The sequence below is a fragment of the Quercus suber genome, unplaced genomic scaffold (assembly GCF_002906115.3).
Source record: "Quercus suber isolate HL8 unplaced genomic scaffold, Cork oak 2.0 scaffold_677, whole genome shotgun sequence".
Taxonomy (NCBI): Eukaryota; Viridiplantae; Streptophyta; class Magnoliopsida; order Fagales; family Fagaceae; genus Quercus; species Quercus suber.
The window spans coordinates 171,466-188,693 of NW_027070118.1; the positions used below are offsets into that span (position 1 = coordinate 171,466).

At 34.3% G+C, this 17,228-nt stretch overlaps 2 protein-coding genes across 2 annotated transcripts; one reads left to right on the forward strand and one right to left on the reverse strand.

The window, feature by feature from the left end:
* Positions 1-3,965: 3,965 nt before the first annotated feature.
* LOC111987761 (sister chromatid cohesion protein PDS5 homolog D) lies at positions 3,966-4,364 on the reverse strand. The gene has a single exon (XM_024019505.1). The coding sequence runs from the start codon at positions 4,362-4,364 to the stop codon at positions 3,966-3,968; it is 399 nt and encodes a 132-aa protein (XP_023875273.1).
* A 4,399-nt stretch (positions 4,365-8,763) lies between these two features.
* LOC111987917 (protein WHAT'S THIS FACTOR 1 homolog, chloroplastic) lies at positions 8,764-11,063 on the forward strand. The gene has a single exon (XM_024019665.2). It carries the CDS (start codon positions 9,085-9,087, stop codon positions 10,657-10,659), a length of 1,575 nt encoding a protein of 524 aa, XP_023875433.2. The 5' UTR covers positions 8,764-9,084; the 3' UTR covers positions 10,660-11,063.
* Positions 11,064-17,228: the final 6,165 nt, after the last annotated feature.

The following is a 17,228-nucleotide window of genomic DNA, read 5'->3' on the forward strand; positions in this document are numbered from 1 at the left end:
GATCAACAATTCCGCATGTTCAACACACAATTATTGTGCATTCATCAAACACTATTATTCTAAGAATTTATATAATTTTGAACTTTTGAAGTGAACAATGTTTTGAAGGATGCACAAATTATGCACGTTCAATTTACACACTTAATAAAAAAAATTAAAAAAATAAAAAAAAAAAAAATAAAAAAATAAAAAAAAAAGAAGAAGAAGAAGAAGAAGAAAGTTGTGCATTCAACGTACAATGTTACTCAAAGAGTTTACATAATTTTATACGTTCAAAGTATGTTATTTATCAAGAAACACTGAAAATTTTGCACATCTTACAAACACAAATATTCGGAAAAATTTACGCATTCAACGAACACTAAATTATACTCCCAAGTCTATTACTTTTTTTTTTTTTTTTTGGGAAGATCAAAGGATTTTTTTGAGAGGGTCAGGCCTTATTTTTTAAGTTAATTCTTACAAATTATATATACATATATATATACACTTTTTTTTTTGTGGGGGCCATGGCCCCGATACAAATGGTTCTACATGACCAATGTCCTGAATTTGCATTTCTACAATGTAAGTTTACATTATAAGTACAATGTAAACATTTAAAGATCCCATAATATATATCTCTAAACTTATATAAAATAAATCAAAGAATATATTTTAATTATTAATTAATTATTGTGTTTCTACTTTATCATGTCCTATTTTTCTAAGAACGCATTGTTGGGTCCCGCATCATATTGGGATCCATAGTATTTTCTCGTTGTGTATTGGGTATGAATTGGGTATGAATTGCTGGAATGGTTCTTTCTGAAGAAAAAAAATTGGAAAAATATATATTGTGGGAGGGGGAAGTCCGAAGAAAATGAATCATGAAGTAGGAATCCTCCCGAGGGACAAGTGGGCCCAACTATTACTCAGATCAAGCCCAGTCCTATTAGTATAACCTAGTCAAGAAAACCGAGGAGGACAGTCCACCTGAGGAGCCCAACGAACACTACAAAAAACTGATCCTATAGCAGCGTTTTTTCCCAACAGCTGTAGAAGTGAAGAGAGACTTGAATGGGAGGCTTGAAAGAGAAGAGGTGACAAAGATAATCAGAGAGGTTGTTGTGGAGACAAATGTTGAGAGGGTAAGGAGGAAGGCAAAAAGAATTGAAGGAGAACATAAGAAACAGGGGAGATAAAGAAATTGGAGTGGTAGGAGCTAGTACAGCTTTGCAGGAAAAAAAAAAAAAAAAGAATAGGCAGTAGCAGGAAATTGCACGCAACCATAATGACAAGAAGAAAAGGTAAGGTGGGCATATTCAATGTTTGCTTTCATTTCCTTGGAAGCAAATATAGATCATACTATAAATGAAAAGGAAATTAGGAAACGTAACCTTTTTTTTTCCTTAATTAAGAAAAAATGAATTTTTAAGTTTATACTGGTTGTACAAAAATGTATGTTTTTTTTTTTTTTTTTTTTTGAGAATCAATTGTGAAACTTATATGGTTTAGGGTCCATGAGGTTGAAGTAGATAATCTAATTATGTCTTCATTGAATTTTGGTCCTAAAAATTATTTTCAATTGGTTAATGAGTTCTGTTTCACACCAGTATCAATTGGATTTATCTAGGGTAATTTGTCAATTTTGTTTTGTATGAATAGGTTCTCTTAAATATTGGTATGAGGACTATATAACAGTTTTACAATTTCAAATTGGAGAGTAGTTTCTTATTTTTAGGTTTTGGTCTCATGCAATCAAATTTGACAATTATCTGATCCCCAATAAACAAATAAATAATTAAAAATTTGGCAACTATCCTTGACCCTTGTCCTTGAATGGCTTAATGAAACATAGGTTCACAACTTTCTCTATACAATCTTAGAAGTTCCAAAATACGAATTTCTTCCTACATTTTAGTCACCAATGTGAACTGTTGATGTATAGGAGGATGCCATTCATATCAAGTGCTTTCAATTATCCGAAAAATTGTGCCTTGTGATCGAGGTCTTTATGTCAATAGAACTCTTGTTTATTTGCAGTGATGTATGCAGCATTTATTGGTTGTACATAAAGATTTATTGTCATTGCAACAAAGTTTCTGAATTTAACTAAAAAAATCTTTCTTTTGAGCCAAACCTCTAGTCTTTACTTTAATCTCTAGCAAAAGAACTGACTCTTTTAGGTACAATAATGCTTTGAATTCAATGGCACATATGTTTGAAAGAAATTTGGTTTTTGCATAAAATTGGGGTTTTTAGCCTTTTATTGGGTGTGTTAACAAGATGAAGCCTTTGAATATATGATAAAAAGGATTTTATGGTTAAGAAGGAAAAATGAGAAACAACAAATAAACTTAAATGCTAATAAACCAAAATACAAGTTGCAGAGAAAAATATCTGATTGGTTTTAGGAAGATATATCCATAAATTTAGATGTAGCAATAGTCCAATTTATAAGAAACAAGTGAAAGACAGCTTCTTCTAAAATCAGCTTGTTTTTATTACTCATGCTTCACAGCTTAAATACATTCTTTGCTATCCAATTACAAGCTCAACTGATAACAACAAATAAACTGAACTGCTAATAAACCAAAATATAAGTTGAACCGCTTACTAAATCTTCCTAAAGACTAAGAAGTCTTTATTTGATAACCTTTTGACATAATAAGAAATTTAATCTAACTATCATCAATTTACCGATGCCCCCAAGCCAATCCTAGACTCCCTTCAAGTATTGGCTCTATCTTGGTAACATGACCTGCAACAGCAACATAAACCTGAGTTTCCTCTCTATCGACCCCTGAATGAGTAATTTTCCCCAATCTTCATTCCTAGAAAACTGCTCTTGTTTAGTCTTTTTTTGCAAGCTCCTTAAGGATTAAGTAAAACATATATAAGAACATCCACCCTTGCATATAGACCCACATTAAAAGGGAAAAAATACTGATCAAATAAAGAAACAATAAACAAGGATAAAAAATAAAATCAACGAAAAAAAAAATAGAACGACTTAATAACCCTTTAAGGGTACATGTTCTACTTAGTTAAGCTCTCTAACCCCAAAACTATCCATGACAATAAATATGAGAGTGCAACAGAACTTATAGCTAGGAGGTACAAAGACAACATATCTTGACGCAGGATAACCAGAACAAAACTGAAACAACAATGAAATAAAGCGATGTGAGCTCGGAGTCAGCACCTAAGCCTTGCTTGGAGTCAGCACCAAGCAAGGAAACCACTAGGAGTCAGTACCTAGGGTAGACCTGGAGTTAGCACCAGACCAAAGAAAAACCAAACAGCCATTCTTTTTCATTCATCAAAATATCAACTAACTCCTCAAGGAGTATAATAAGCTGTTTATAAAGGATTGCTAAACTTTAGTTCTAATTGGCTAGAAAACCCTAATTGTCTTATTACAAAAATAACATTGCTTCCAAATTAAAATACTAATAGCCTAATAAATTACTAAGACCTAATACATAAAAGTACAATTGACTTGCAAACATAAATAATACTAAATAATAATTTTCTTGCGTCTCTCGCATTATTCTCCTTTGGTTGGAGAAAACTCAACCTCAAGTTCTAAAGCGTTGAAGGATTAGCATGCTGACAAGTAACACTTGCTTCAAGTCTAGAATCACCTTAGGGAGCATAGAGAAAAGAAAAACCTTGAATTTCACCACATTAGACTCATTTGAAATTACAAGATCAATGTGTGGAATTAGCATAATCTCATCTTGGACCTTATAAACCATAGGAAGCACTGTGGTTTTAACCTCTTCGACTTCACCAAGATGTAGATCTTCAAGGACTGTAAAGGGTTGATCAGAAGCACGTTCAACAACTTCAACTTTCACATCATCTGCACCCTCAAGCTTACTGGGTAGTTTTTGAGTAGGTGCCATTATCTTTTCTAGCTAGGCATTAATCCTAGTGATTATTTGCTCCCCCAATGTTCAAGAAATAGGTGAAAGATTCTAATTTTCCTTTGTTACAATAGCAAAAAGTGAACTGAGACGATCCAAGGAAATGTCTTCACTTTCATCTATAACCGGATTCATAATTGTTTCTATGGCTAAAAGTACAAAAGGTGGATGGTTAGACCTAATTATCTTCAAGAAACTTTGAAACATCTCAACAACCAATGCATCACACTCAAGATCCAGCATCATCAAGCATAACTTGACCTTTTCAATGGTATCAAGAATTGAAACCACCTTCTTATAAGAGCGAGTAGACACATGAGACATATTTTCAAATGCTGCCAAAATCAATTGAAATATTTCTTTCATTTGCTCATCCTTATATGGGGCATCTGGTGCTGTTATCCATATAATCTCAATAATGCAAGATAAAACGAAAACCTTCACATCCATTTCAGCATGTCGCAAAATTTTATTAGTGATTAGTGCTTTCACTGAGGGTAAAAGTGCATCTCACATTGATTTGGATGGTTCTTGCTCCACCTATGCTATCAAATTTTCAACTTTATCAAGAAGAGTGAGGAGATCATCAATGGAGGAAAGAGGGATAAGGAGTGTATTCCCAACCTCCTTAATCTCCTTCTCAAATTTTCTATCAAAAGCAATCATTTTCAGCTCAGACTTGGAGTCACAAAACACCGATATGAAAAATTTCTCCGAAGTTGAAGAACACTTGATGCACACAAGTTAGCTTCTAGATTTAATGGGTTAATATGACTACTTATATGTTTTTTTAAATTGAGCCAGGGTGGGTTTTGCAGTGGATGGTTATGGGACTGGGCTATTTGGTTAATTGGTTATGATGGGTTTTTTTAGGGGGGGGGGGGCCTATTAGGTTCAGTAGTTTGAATGGGTTCGGAAAATTGGGTCTAATTAAGGTTTTTATTTTATTTTTATTTTTTTGAAACTGGGTTGGGACAGTAAAGGCTGAGGCAAAAGATGGGTTGTCTTTGGGTCGGGTTAGATGTGTTTAAGGTTAATCAGATCAGGTAGGTCACGTAAATGGCTAAAGAAGGGGAATAGGGGAATTTAGACAGGCCAGTGGGTTACCTCATGAGATTGGATAGATGCAGGATTGGCGTTGCAGTAGAACCAGCAGCGTGCGAGGCTGAGGTTGAGGCTTCTGATGGTGTTGTGGTTGTGGAGGCTGGCACTTCTGGCAACTTGTGATGGTTATGGGCAGTGGCTTTGGAACGACAAGGTGAGATCGATATTAATGAATTCTTGTGGTACTATTCTGGTGGAGTGGGTTATGGGTTTTTTGGGCCTAGTTTGGCAGAGATGTCGCAAAGGAATTTTAAAGGTGGTGTGGTGGCTAGATTTCTGGTGGTGGAAAATATACGGTGACAACTTCTTCTTCTTCTTCTTCTTTTCTTTTTTTGGTTCTGGATTGACTGTAATGATGCTTCAAATAGATTAGTGTTTGCTCTAATACCAAATATGACGTAGGACAACCAAAAAAAAACCTAAAACAATAAAAAAAAAAAAAAAAAAAAAAAAAAAAAGAGATATGACCTAAGAGTCAGCACCTAGGCCTTGCTTGGAGTCAAAACCAAGCGAGAAAACCACTAAGAGTCAGCACCTAGGGTAGACCTGGAGTTAACACCAGACCAAACGGTCATTCTTTTTCACTCATCAAAATATCAACTAACTCCTCAAAGGAGTACAATAGGTTGCTTATAAAGGATTGTTAAACCTTAATTCTAATTGGCTAGAAAACCCTAATTGCTTTATTACAAAAATAATCTTTCTTCCAAATTAAAATATTAATAGCCTAATAAATTACTAGGACCTAATACATAAAAATACAATTGACTTGCAAACATAAATAATACTAAATAATAATTTTCTTGTGACTCCCGCATCATATCTATTTCCTAAAATTTTCATTTAGACAAAAAATACAAAACGAATTTAGCAACAAAAGATCTCTCAACAAATTTAGCCCTAGAGATGTGTCACTTCAGTTTTTGCCACCTACCCTAGTATGCAGCAACTCTAGAAACCTAGTATGCCTAGTATGCAATAAATCCTTGCCCATAGTCTAATATGGGTAATCTATCTTTCTATCTATCTATCTATCTATCTATATATATATAGATGGATTCAAATTACACCTGGTGTAACTTCACAAGAGTTACACTTTTTATGAACCATTGATTATTACTAAATCTAAGGATGTGTTTGGTTGAATGTAAAATATTTTCCGAGTGTAAAATATTTTCAGGTGAAAATATTTTCGGGAAAGGAAAATATTTTCAAGTGTTTGGTTGCATTTCAAAAAATGCTTTGAAAATATTTTCTAGTATTTGGTTGTGTTGTTAAAAATGCTCTAGAAAACTCATTTTTATCATGTTTCTCACATTTTCTTAGGATCCAAACAAATATTATTGCAGAGAATCAAAATATATAAACAACACAAGAAACAAAAATCAAAACAAAAAAATCAAAATCAGACCAATCGTGAGAGAGGGACAAAGAGAGATCGTTTCGTGGGTGTGACTCGCCAGTGGATAAGGTGGGTTGATCTGAAGGTGGCGGCTCGATCTAGGAGTGGGTCACTCACTGGGTGGGTAGATCAGTTCGTGGGTTCGTGGTGCGATCTCCCGGTGGACGAGGTGGGTCGATCGAAGGGTGGGTTCGTGGCGCGATCTCGCTGGTGCTGGGGTGCGAGCTTGCCGGTGCTGGTGTGCGATCTCTCTTTCTTGCTGTTTCTCTCTCTCTTCTGTTTTCTAGGGGCGAAATTGATTTGAAGGTAAAATACAAACGGAAATGGTTTTACAGGGTCAGAGGGCATATTTTACGGTCAATGGAAATGATTTTCTGTTTGACCCAATTTTCCTTGGGCACCCAAACACCCTCAAGGGTGTAAAATGTTTTCCTGATTTCCTTTACCACCGAAACAAACGCAGCCTAACGATCAAAAAACACTCATAGTAGTATCATTATTACTTCCTAGAAATTAGTGATTTAGGCATTAACTCTTCTTATTAAAGGAAAATAAAAAATAAAAAAGCATTAACTTTTTTTTTTCCGTTCATATCATCATCTTCTTCCTCTTGTCTTTCTTTTTGAACTATACTTATAAGCCTCCACCACATATATATATATATATATATATATATTAACATTAAGAGTTCATTCCGAAGACCAAAAAATAAGATAAGATCTACACCATTGGTTCTGTAGCAGTTATTTCTTATTATCTAAGTTTTCAGTTTTCGTTCACTTAACATTTAGTAAGTAATCTAAGCATCCAAAAATAATCTTAACATAAAATAAGAGGAAGAAAAGGAGAAAATGATCTATCTAACTTAAAATGGACCCATTTTTTTTTATCTTTTTTTTTTTTTAATCAATGGTTCACAAAAGGTATAACTCTTATGAAGTTACACCAGGTGTAACTTAAATCCATCTCATATAATATATATATATATATATATATATATATATATATATATATATATTAATAGGTAAAACTAAGAGAAAATCCAATTAGATTTCAAATTGGATTCTAATTATTATCTAATTTTGCGCTACGCATCTTATCTATATATATTCTTTAATTTCTAGGTGAGTTAATATTGTGCAAAAGATGAAAAGTCTATTATAAATAAACCATAAAAAAATTCAATAAAAAAGAGTAAATTCATGTGTATAACCAAAAAATAAAAAGAAAGAAAGAGTAAAACTCATGTATATATCTATGACTTAAACAAGATATAATTGAATCCATATATGTGTAATTGTGTTGTTTTTAATTGTACCATGTATCTACACGGATTATACACTAGTTTTTAGGAACAGGATGTGCAAAGGTTAGTCATTATGCTTTTATATACGAAATGATGTGAGTGCTCTAACAAATGGTGATGATTACAAGAAAAGACAATGTGTTTGTTTAAGTTAATTGTATGAGGAAGTGTGTTTTTTAAAAATTAAGATTTAAAAAAGTTCTTTTTTAATTAATATTTTTGATAATATTGGTAAAAAATTTCTGACTACAAATAAAAAAAATTAAATATATATATATATATATGAAAAAACGTGAATAGTACCATATAAAATTTACATTATATACAAAAATGTGGTAAAAATTAGCCAATTTATATATATAGTTAAGGTAAACATTAGCCAATTTAATATATATATATATAGAATAATATAATATTATATTATATTATATTTAAAATTTATATATAGTTAAGATTTACTAATTCTAAAATTTAATAAACTACCGCCGCGTGTGATGGTCATTTTATAAGTACAAAGTTCTTATGAAATGGGGGAATAAGGGCCAAAATTTAAGTCTCCAGAACATAACTTCACATATATATACACTTAGATTAGACTAGAGTAGAATCTTTATCTTGTATTAAAAATTAAAAAAGTCACACATTTTTTTTTAGAAGAAAAATCACACACATAGTTTCATAAAATAAATAAATAAATAAATAAAAATAACACACATAGACACATTCAGCAACACAAACCCCCTATATAACAAATGATTTTAAAAACTGGTATAGATAAAGAAATAGAATAAAAATGGTTTTATGGTCAGACCGTGATGTTATAAATAAATAATTATCGTTATTATAATAATTTTATAGCTTATAGTGTTTGCAAAAAATATCTAAGTCTTTTAAATAATTTCTATCTGATTTTTACATCTTATATATATATATTTTTCTCACTAATATATACAGTACATATCACCGAAATCACCTCATAAAAATCAATTTAAAAAAAAAAAAAAAAACGATCCACAAACTCGTTAATATTAATTCACCTACCTCATCTATTTCCGTTGCCCTCACACCCTTCTCAACATTCTCATTCAAGAGTTTCAAAAGGGCTGGAGTCACCACTCACCAGACCTCTCTCTCGTTTTCTCCATCTTGTTCTATTTTCTCTGCTTCTTCTTCGTTTATTGAACTTGACACTTGTGAAGGGCTCACTCTCCTAGTGGCTTGGCTTGGTCTTGCTCCCTTCCCTTGGTGTGCCTCTGTAACTCCCTATCCCTATTTTCATTTCTGTCCCTGCTCCTTTATCTCTTTTTGATTTTTAGATTATATATTATTTCTCTTTGTTAGTGTAACTCTGCCTCACAATGAAACCCCAACACTTGCTTTGTTCTCCATCTACTTCCTCACCATTATTTATCTCATACAAATATCCTTTTCTTCAAAACCCCAAACTTTCTGTAAAATCCCATTTCTCCCTATCAGACAGGTCACAGTTTTGGGGCACAAGTTTGGTTTTGCAACAAAGTAGTAATAATAGTGTTAGTTTGAGTAATCTGAGAAAAGCCCCATCTGGACCTGGACCCATTAGAGCTGTTGTGAAGAGAAGAAAAGAGCTTCCTTTTGACAATGTCATACAAAGGGACAAGAAGCTGAAACTGGTGTTGAAGATAAGGAAGATTCTAGTGAGCCAACCTGATAGAATTATGTCTCTTAGAGAGCTAGGTAAGTACAGAAGGGAATTGGGTCTTGACAAGAAGCGACGGTTTATTGCTTTGTTAAGGAAATTCCCTGCAGTGTTTGATATCGAGGAAGAAGGGGTTTTTTCATTAAAGTTCAGGTTGACACCCGAAGCTGAAAGGCTTTATTTGGAGGAGGTGAAGATTAGGAATGAGATGGAGGATTTGTTGGTTGTTAAATTGAGGAAATTGTTGATGATGTCGTTGGAGAAGCGGATATTGTTGGAGAAGATTGCCCATTTGAGGACTGATCTTGGGCTGCCATTCGAATTTCGTAACACTATTTGTCATAGGTACCCGCAATACTTCAGGGTTGTTCCGACTGAACGAGGTCCTGCGTTGGAATTGACTCATTGGGATCCCGAGCTTGCAGTTTCAGCAGCTGAGTTAACTGAGGAGGAAAATAGAGCTAGAGAACTGGAAGAGAAGAATTTGATTATTGATAGGCCCCCAAGGTTCAAAAGAGTATTGCTACCCAAGGGTCTCAGTCTTTCCAAGGGTGAGATGAGGAGGATATCTGTGTTTAGAGAAATGCCTTACATATCGCCTTACTCTGATTTCTCAGCACTCAGGTCGGGCACGCCTGAGAAAGAGAAACACGCTTGTGGGGTTATTCATGAGATTTTAAGCCTCACTGTTGAGAAGAGAACTCTTGTGGATCACCTCACTCATTTTAGAGAGGAGTTTAGGTTCTCTCAGCAGCTGAGAGGGATGCTAATAAGGCACCCTGATATGTTTTATGTGTCCTTGAAAGGGGATAGGGACTCAGTTTTCCTCAGGGAAGCGTATCGTGATTCTCACTTGATAGAGAAGGATCGTTTGTTGCTAATAAAGGAGAAAATTCGCTCTCTTGTTGCTGTTCCTCGATTTCCAAAAAGGGGTTCTCCCAGAACAGATGAGGAGGGTGGGCCAGAAGGAAATAATGGAAGCGGTGAGGAGGGAGAAGAAGAGTGGTCTGATGTTGATAATTTAATGAGCAATGATGGGTTTGATGATGACCATGACGATGACAATGACAATGAAGATTATGAAGACGATTGGAGTGATGAAGATGATGACATGCCTCCGGATTTCGATGAAGATGGTGGAACTGTGAAGGTTGGAGTGAGCAAACCAATTAAACAGGTTGACAACTCAAAAACAGATGAGGAGAAGGATCTTGTTCCTGTGCTCCCTGATGGTAGGCCAAGAGAACGTTGGTAAATTTTATAGATGGCTGCTTTCTTTTGAAGGCTCCAACCTAGAGACATTCACCAAATGGGCCTTATGCTGTGCTCTTGGACTGACTTACAAGCAGTGTTTATCCTCCTTTACCGCTTCAGAGAAAAATGCAATCTACTTTGCAAGGCTCTGCAGCCTGTACCATTGTAAGGCGAGGACTCCTCCCCAACATTTATTGTTCAAGACAATCTTTAATAGGAGCAAAGGCGTAAGTTAGTTATCTCATATTATTCTCTGCCTGTATGAAACATATTTAGAGATTCTTAATTAGAGCACTGAACTGAAAATTTTGATCCAATGGTAAGTCTTTGCAGCTGTTTCTAAATTAATGGTTTATGCTTCTAGAAATATAGTGAAGTAAAACATATCCGCTCTATGTACTATTATTCTTCCATCCATTCAATGTGCTGGCCTGAGTGTTTTTAAAGATTATTCTGCCTATGGAAAGAGTTATGATAAAAAGTGATATGGAAAAACTGGGCTCGGGCATCCAGCTCAACTGGTTGTAAAATTGATGTGAGACGTACTTATATATTAAAAAACAAAATGATGTAAGACTGTCAAGGTCTTTAGAATTAGATGATTATCTTTGTCCTAAACCAAGCCAAATTTGCATTTTGTTTCTGTCATCAGTAGTATGGAATAAAGGATTATTAGGTTCATTGAATAGAATAGATAATGCTTTGTGATTTCACATAAGGAGTTGCTTTTAGTTTCAAGTAACCATCCTGGAGTTGCTGACTTCAGTGAATCAGACTGCTCATAATGTCAAGCCCCAATTTCAATATCCAAGGTCATGCACGCCACACATCTTCAATCCTTTGAAGTCTTACTTGGTGGCTGATACTCTGATTATAAGAAAGTGAGGGTATTTCACAACCCCCCCCCCCCCCCCCCCCCCCCCCCCCCCCCCCCCCCCACCCCCCCCCCTTCTCTCCTCCCATGAGTAAGTTATATACTAAAGATTTGATTTTTGCTATCTGATATTTGGTTAACTATGAGGTCTCTCTCCAATATGAAACTGCCTGATATGATTGTAGCTTTAAGCACTTTTCAGAAACCCAAGAAATATTATAGCGAGTATAAATTGCTGAGCTTTTTTGGTTCATCAGGTTTTTTTTTTTGGGATAACTTTTCTGGTTCATTTGTATGCAAACAAATATAACTAAATTAATCATAGTAATTTACCATTAATTTCTACTTTGCGTGCTATATCTATTTGTCTCTAGCTACTTTTCTGCTTGCAATACCTTAGCTTAGTTTGTTTTCTTATTTCTTATTTTCATTGTGCGCCATCAAGTTACAATTTAACCTTACCTGTTTTATTGTTGAAGTGTGACTGTATGAGTATGAAGAATGAAAAGATGTTGTTAGGGTCACTGGACTGAAAAACAGTTAGAAGAATGAAAAGATGTTGTTAGATGTTAAATCTGAAGTTTGTTGGAGGATTTCTTTCTTCCCCTATTCTTGTCAGGGTGAAAAACAGTTAGAAAAGATCAAAGGAATGAGTGTCTGCACATATGATGTAGTTTGATTATTAAAAATCCTAATAAATAAGTTGTTATTCTTATGTCTGCCCCCTCCTCCGCTTGTCATTCTCTCTTTTTAATTGAATTATTTAGTTTCTTGAGAAGGTAAGGGGTCAGACGTGGCACAGCTTGCAATTCCATGCCATTTTCCTACAGCATACAGTGAATTGTTAACAGAGATCTTTCCAGAAGGTTAGGGACTTAGGGATGAGATGCTGAAAATGGTATGATAGGTGGATTTGTTTCTCATGGCATTTGATGAATGATAACACGCTGGCATTAGTTATAATTTTCTTCATGACCTCAAGTATGTGGTGTGAATTGATAACGTTTTTAAAGCAAGACCTTTGACATTAGGCAGACTGAAATCTGATAGGTTAGAGAATTTTGCTTGATTAATTGGCTTGGAAATTTGGTTATTAGACTAAAAACTGGTACACATGTTCCAAACTCTTGATATGTTCCTACCAAAGCGGATATTAGGAATTGTTGTTGACAGGGCTTGAGGAAGTAAATATTGAATGTTGCCTTTATTATGTGTGCATTTAGACACACAAGCTTGTCATTCTCTCTTTTTAATTGAATTATTTAGTTTCTTGAGAAGGTAAGGGGTCAGACGTGGCACAGCTTGCAATTCCATGCCATTTTCCTACAGCATACAGTGAATTGTTAACAGAGATCTTTCCAGAAGGTTAGGGACTTAGGGATGAGATGCTGAAAATGGTATGATAGGTGGATTTGTTTCTCATGGCATTTGATGAATGATAACACGCTGGCATTAGTTATAATTTTCTTCATGACCTCAAGTATGTGGTGTGAATTGATAACGTTTTTAAAGCAAGACCTTTGACATTAGGCAGACTGAAATCTGATAGGTTAGAGAATTTTGCTTGATTAATTGGCTTGGAAATTTGGTTATTAGACTAAAAACTGGTACACATGTTCCAAACTCTTGATATGTTCCTACCAAAGCGGATATTAGGAATTGTTGTTGACAGGGCTTGAGGAAGTAAATATTGAATGTTGCCTTTATTATGTGTGCATTTAGACACACACACACACATATTTTTAAGGATACATTTTAAGTAGGAGAGTGGGTTTGAACTCTAGATATCTTTGTTGGAAATACTAGGAAATGGCATTCTGGTTGCAAAACAAACCTCTTTCATTCTATAAGTAGGTATCTAGCTTGCTACAAGTATGCCAGGCCATTGTGGCCTACAGAAAGGTTCTTGCTCATTCTTGTCAAGTCAGGCAAGCCAAGTCATTGTTCTCCATACAATGATCTTCAAGGCACCGGTTGTTCACACTCCCTCAACGGCTTCCATCTTGGTGAACTCCACTAGGGAAGCAGCAGGCTGGAAGCACTGGGGGTGGGAATAAGCTGCCCCTTGAATTGAAAGCTCAGTTTATGATCTAACAGTTGCAACCAAGTCACTTTCCCACAATACTTCTTTAAATAAGCAGAAGCTTGAAGTTTTAGGCTGAGTGAACAAAAGTTGTCATGATTTCTGATGGTTCTAGCCCAAAGATTCGAAGGTATATCACTATCCCTTTAATATTCTTTGTCAGCTCGACTTCTTGATTAAGCTTGTCATTCCTTGAAATGCTTCAGTTTAGTGCCAATCTGAACTATTTTGAGGTTACTAATCACAAGATTCATTTGCACATACACCAGATAGATTCTGTTGTTGTTACGTATATTTTTCCTTGTTGGAGATTGTCTGCTAAATATAATATCTAAAGTTTGAAACTGCATAGTCCTTAATTTTTAAGGGCTACTACATGGTTTGGTAGACTCCTGAGCACTCAATAGACGAAAAAAATTGCTCAACCTCGATTCTTCTTCAACTCCTTCAGAGGCTCATTCAAGATCATCAACCTACTACTCCACTCATCCACGTTTTTTGCAATCCTATATAAAGTTTTACATAAAATTTTGCTTTCAAAAACTCATGAATCTTTTTTTTTTAAGAGATAGAGATTCACCTATAGCGTCTGCTCTTGATAATTGCCCTTTATCATCAGAATAAGACACTACTTGATTTTTGGTATAGGCAGAAATAGAATCTAAAATCTCTTATTCAACCAATGGAGATTTTACCAGTTAAGTTAACTGGAACCTACAAAATACTCATAAATTTAATGATATAATTAGTGACTAACTGAAAGCTCCAAAGAATATATGTGTGTGTGTATATATATATATATATTCTGTTTTCCAAAAACAAAGCTGCTAAGGTTGTCTTCTCTTCTTTGACACGTGATAAATTTGGAATACTGCCATGAAGATTAGAATGATGCTTGAAAAAAGTTGACATGCAGAAATTCAAAAAAATGTCCAAGTTTGTTTCTTTTTCTTTACCAAGAATCTGTGGTTGAGGTTATTGTTCTTTCCCCTTTATGGCTATTAATGTTTCTGAAGCCTCATTCAGGTTATTGTATATACTACAGCATTCAGTTATCCTGATTCTCAATGAATTTGCTTTGTTCTTACTCTCTATATAATCTACGATGGTAAAGGCGTAAATATTTCATAAAGACCACATATTAGTAAAAAAAAAAATTCAAAGTCTCTCCTCCGGCCAGACTCAGTAATGTTGATCAAGAGCGGCATTCAGAAACAGGAAAACGTCATGAAGCTCATCATAGTCTACATTGTGTCCTCCTTACTTAACTATAGGGGTTTGTATGGCTTTTAGACTGAGCTACATTATATCAACATTTCTAAGGAATGAGTAAACAACCTTAGCTGTTTCTAAACTGGTTTAGGATGACGGCTTAGAGCATCCACACTAACTCGTGTAAATTTATCATCTATTTTATACAGAAAAAGCTACTTTTTCTATTTTACACATCTATTTTTACAAAATACACACATCAGTTCATCTATTATACACTATATTTTATATAAATAATATTTTTATATTCTTTTTATAATATTATTTTACCTACCCGTTTCTTTTTCCAATACTTCCTTTTCTTTCTTCTTTCTTTCTTTTTCCTTATCTCTGCCATTTCCTCTTTTTTTTTTTTCTTCCTCTTCTTTCTTCTTCTTTCTCTCATGGTCAAAACCCAGAATTTATCTTTGTCATTTCCTCTTTCTTTTTTCTTTTCTTCCTCTTCTTTCTTCTTTTTTCTCTCACGGTCAAAACCCAGAAGCACCAGAGCAAGAACTCCATCAACACCGATCTCCATTAAAACATATCTCCATCAACCCATCACCGATCTCCATCAACACCGATCCATATCACCAATCCAAATCGCCTCTCTAATCCACGATCCACAATCACCGATCTAACGATTTTGTTCTAGTGGTTGATTTTGTGGTTGATTTTTTATGTTTGTAGTTGATTTTTGATTTTGTGTCTGTGGGAGTGTGTATCAGAGGAAGAAAGAACATAACGAGGGAGGGTTAGTTTTACAGAAAGAGAAGAGAGAGAAAAAAAAAAAAAAAAAAGCGAATCAGAAATTATTAAAATATTATATACACATGCTATAGTAATTGTGTATATATCCACGGTTATTGTAGCTCGTGGATAAATATACATGATTATACAAGATTTTGGAAGCACTGATGTGGAACAATTTTGAGACAAAATGTGTAAAAATTGTGACTTTTTCTATTATACATGATTTTCCATCCACTGATGTGGGTGCTCTTATAAATCTCATCCATTCATTTCATTTATTAGTTACCAAAACAAAAACTAAACTGAACTACATATACTCACGGCTATGTATAAAAATTTAAAACAGGGACGGCTTATTTTCTTGCTTGGAGGATGGAAAAAATATAAGATTATGTTTGGTAACAGTTTTTATTTTTTATTTTCAAAAACTTATTTTTGGAAATATAAAGAAAAACAATTTTATTGTATTTTTAAAATAAAAAACATGTTTAGTTAGTTGAAATTAAAAAAATAGTTTTTTGAAGGAAAAAAATAGAAAATACTAAAATATGTTATTACTAGGATTTGAACTCTAATGCAAACTCATTAAATGAGATAAATTTATAAATTAAATGCATGTTTTCATTAACTTTTGAAAATTAGAAAGTGAAAATAGCATTTTGCCTGTTTTTAGTTTCTTTCACAAATTGAATTTTGAGAACAGCTTTTGTTTTCTATTCATTTTGGGTTGCCAAACAAGTTTTTTAGTTTCAAAAATAGAAATTTTTTTAAAAAAACAAAAAATAAGGGGAAAATACAGTTACCAAACATACCCTAAGCATTTTGATTTCGTTTTTGTTTCCACTTTCTAAATGGATAAAAACATTATGTTTTCCTTTTTATTGTCGTTGTCGCTGTGTTAATGAAACAGAAGCGGATTGTTATTTGTAATTTGTAACTATTCCAACTCAGTTCAAGAGCACATTTTTGTTGTTTTTTTATTATGAAAAAAAAAATGGTAGAGAAGAACAACTTGAGATAGTATCTTCTACCTGAGCATGACTATAGTAATACTCTATTTGCTAGACCTGGACTTGCTGGAGCAAAAGATCCAAATGAACCATAGCTGTGCACCAAGTCCCGAGAACACTAGTGAGTATAAGCCGAAAACATAATTTCATTGTAAGATTCGAACCTGAACCTCCATCTCTCCAAACAAAGCCTTAAGAACGAGGATAATTGTATAAAATATAAACCTTATCCACAATTATGCCTATATTTATCAGTCTTTTCATACCATCCATCCCCCGCTAACCAAAAATTCCTCTTCTGCCTGCGCGCCATTTCTTCAAAGCTAAAGCTAAGGCTAATCAGCCCAACCAGACTACCTTTACTTTCTTACCAGTTCTCTCAAAAGCCAAACCTCCATGGACAAAATGGCTCCATTTCACCACCTTAACCCTCATATCCTTCAAAACCCAACACTCACTCGCAACCACAACCACAAGCCACATAAAAGCCAGTCCTTCACTTCTCTTGCTCTTGCTCACTCTGTCACAGGCACTACTTCTCCTGAAACTCCAATCCTTGCTTCTCTTCCTTCCTCTTCGTGGAAAGTCTCCTCGAGCAT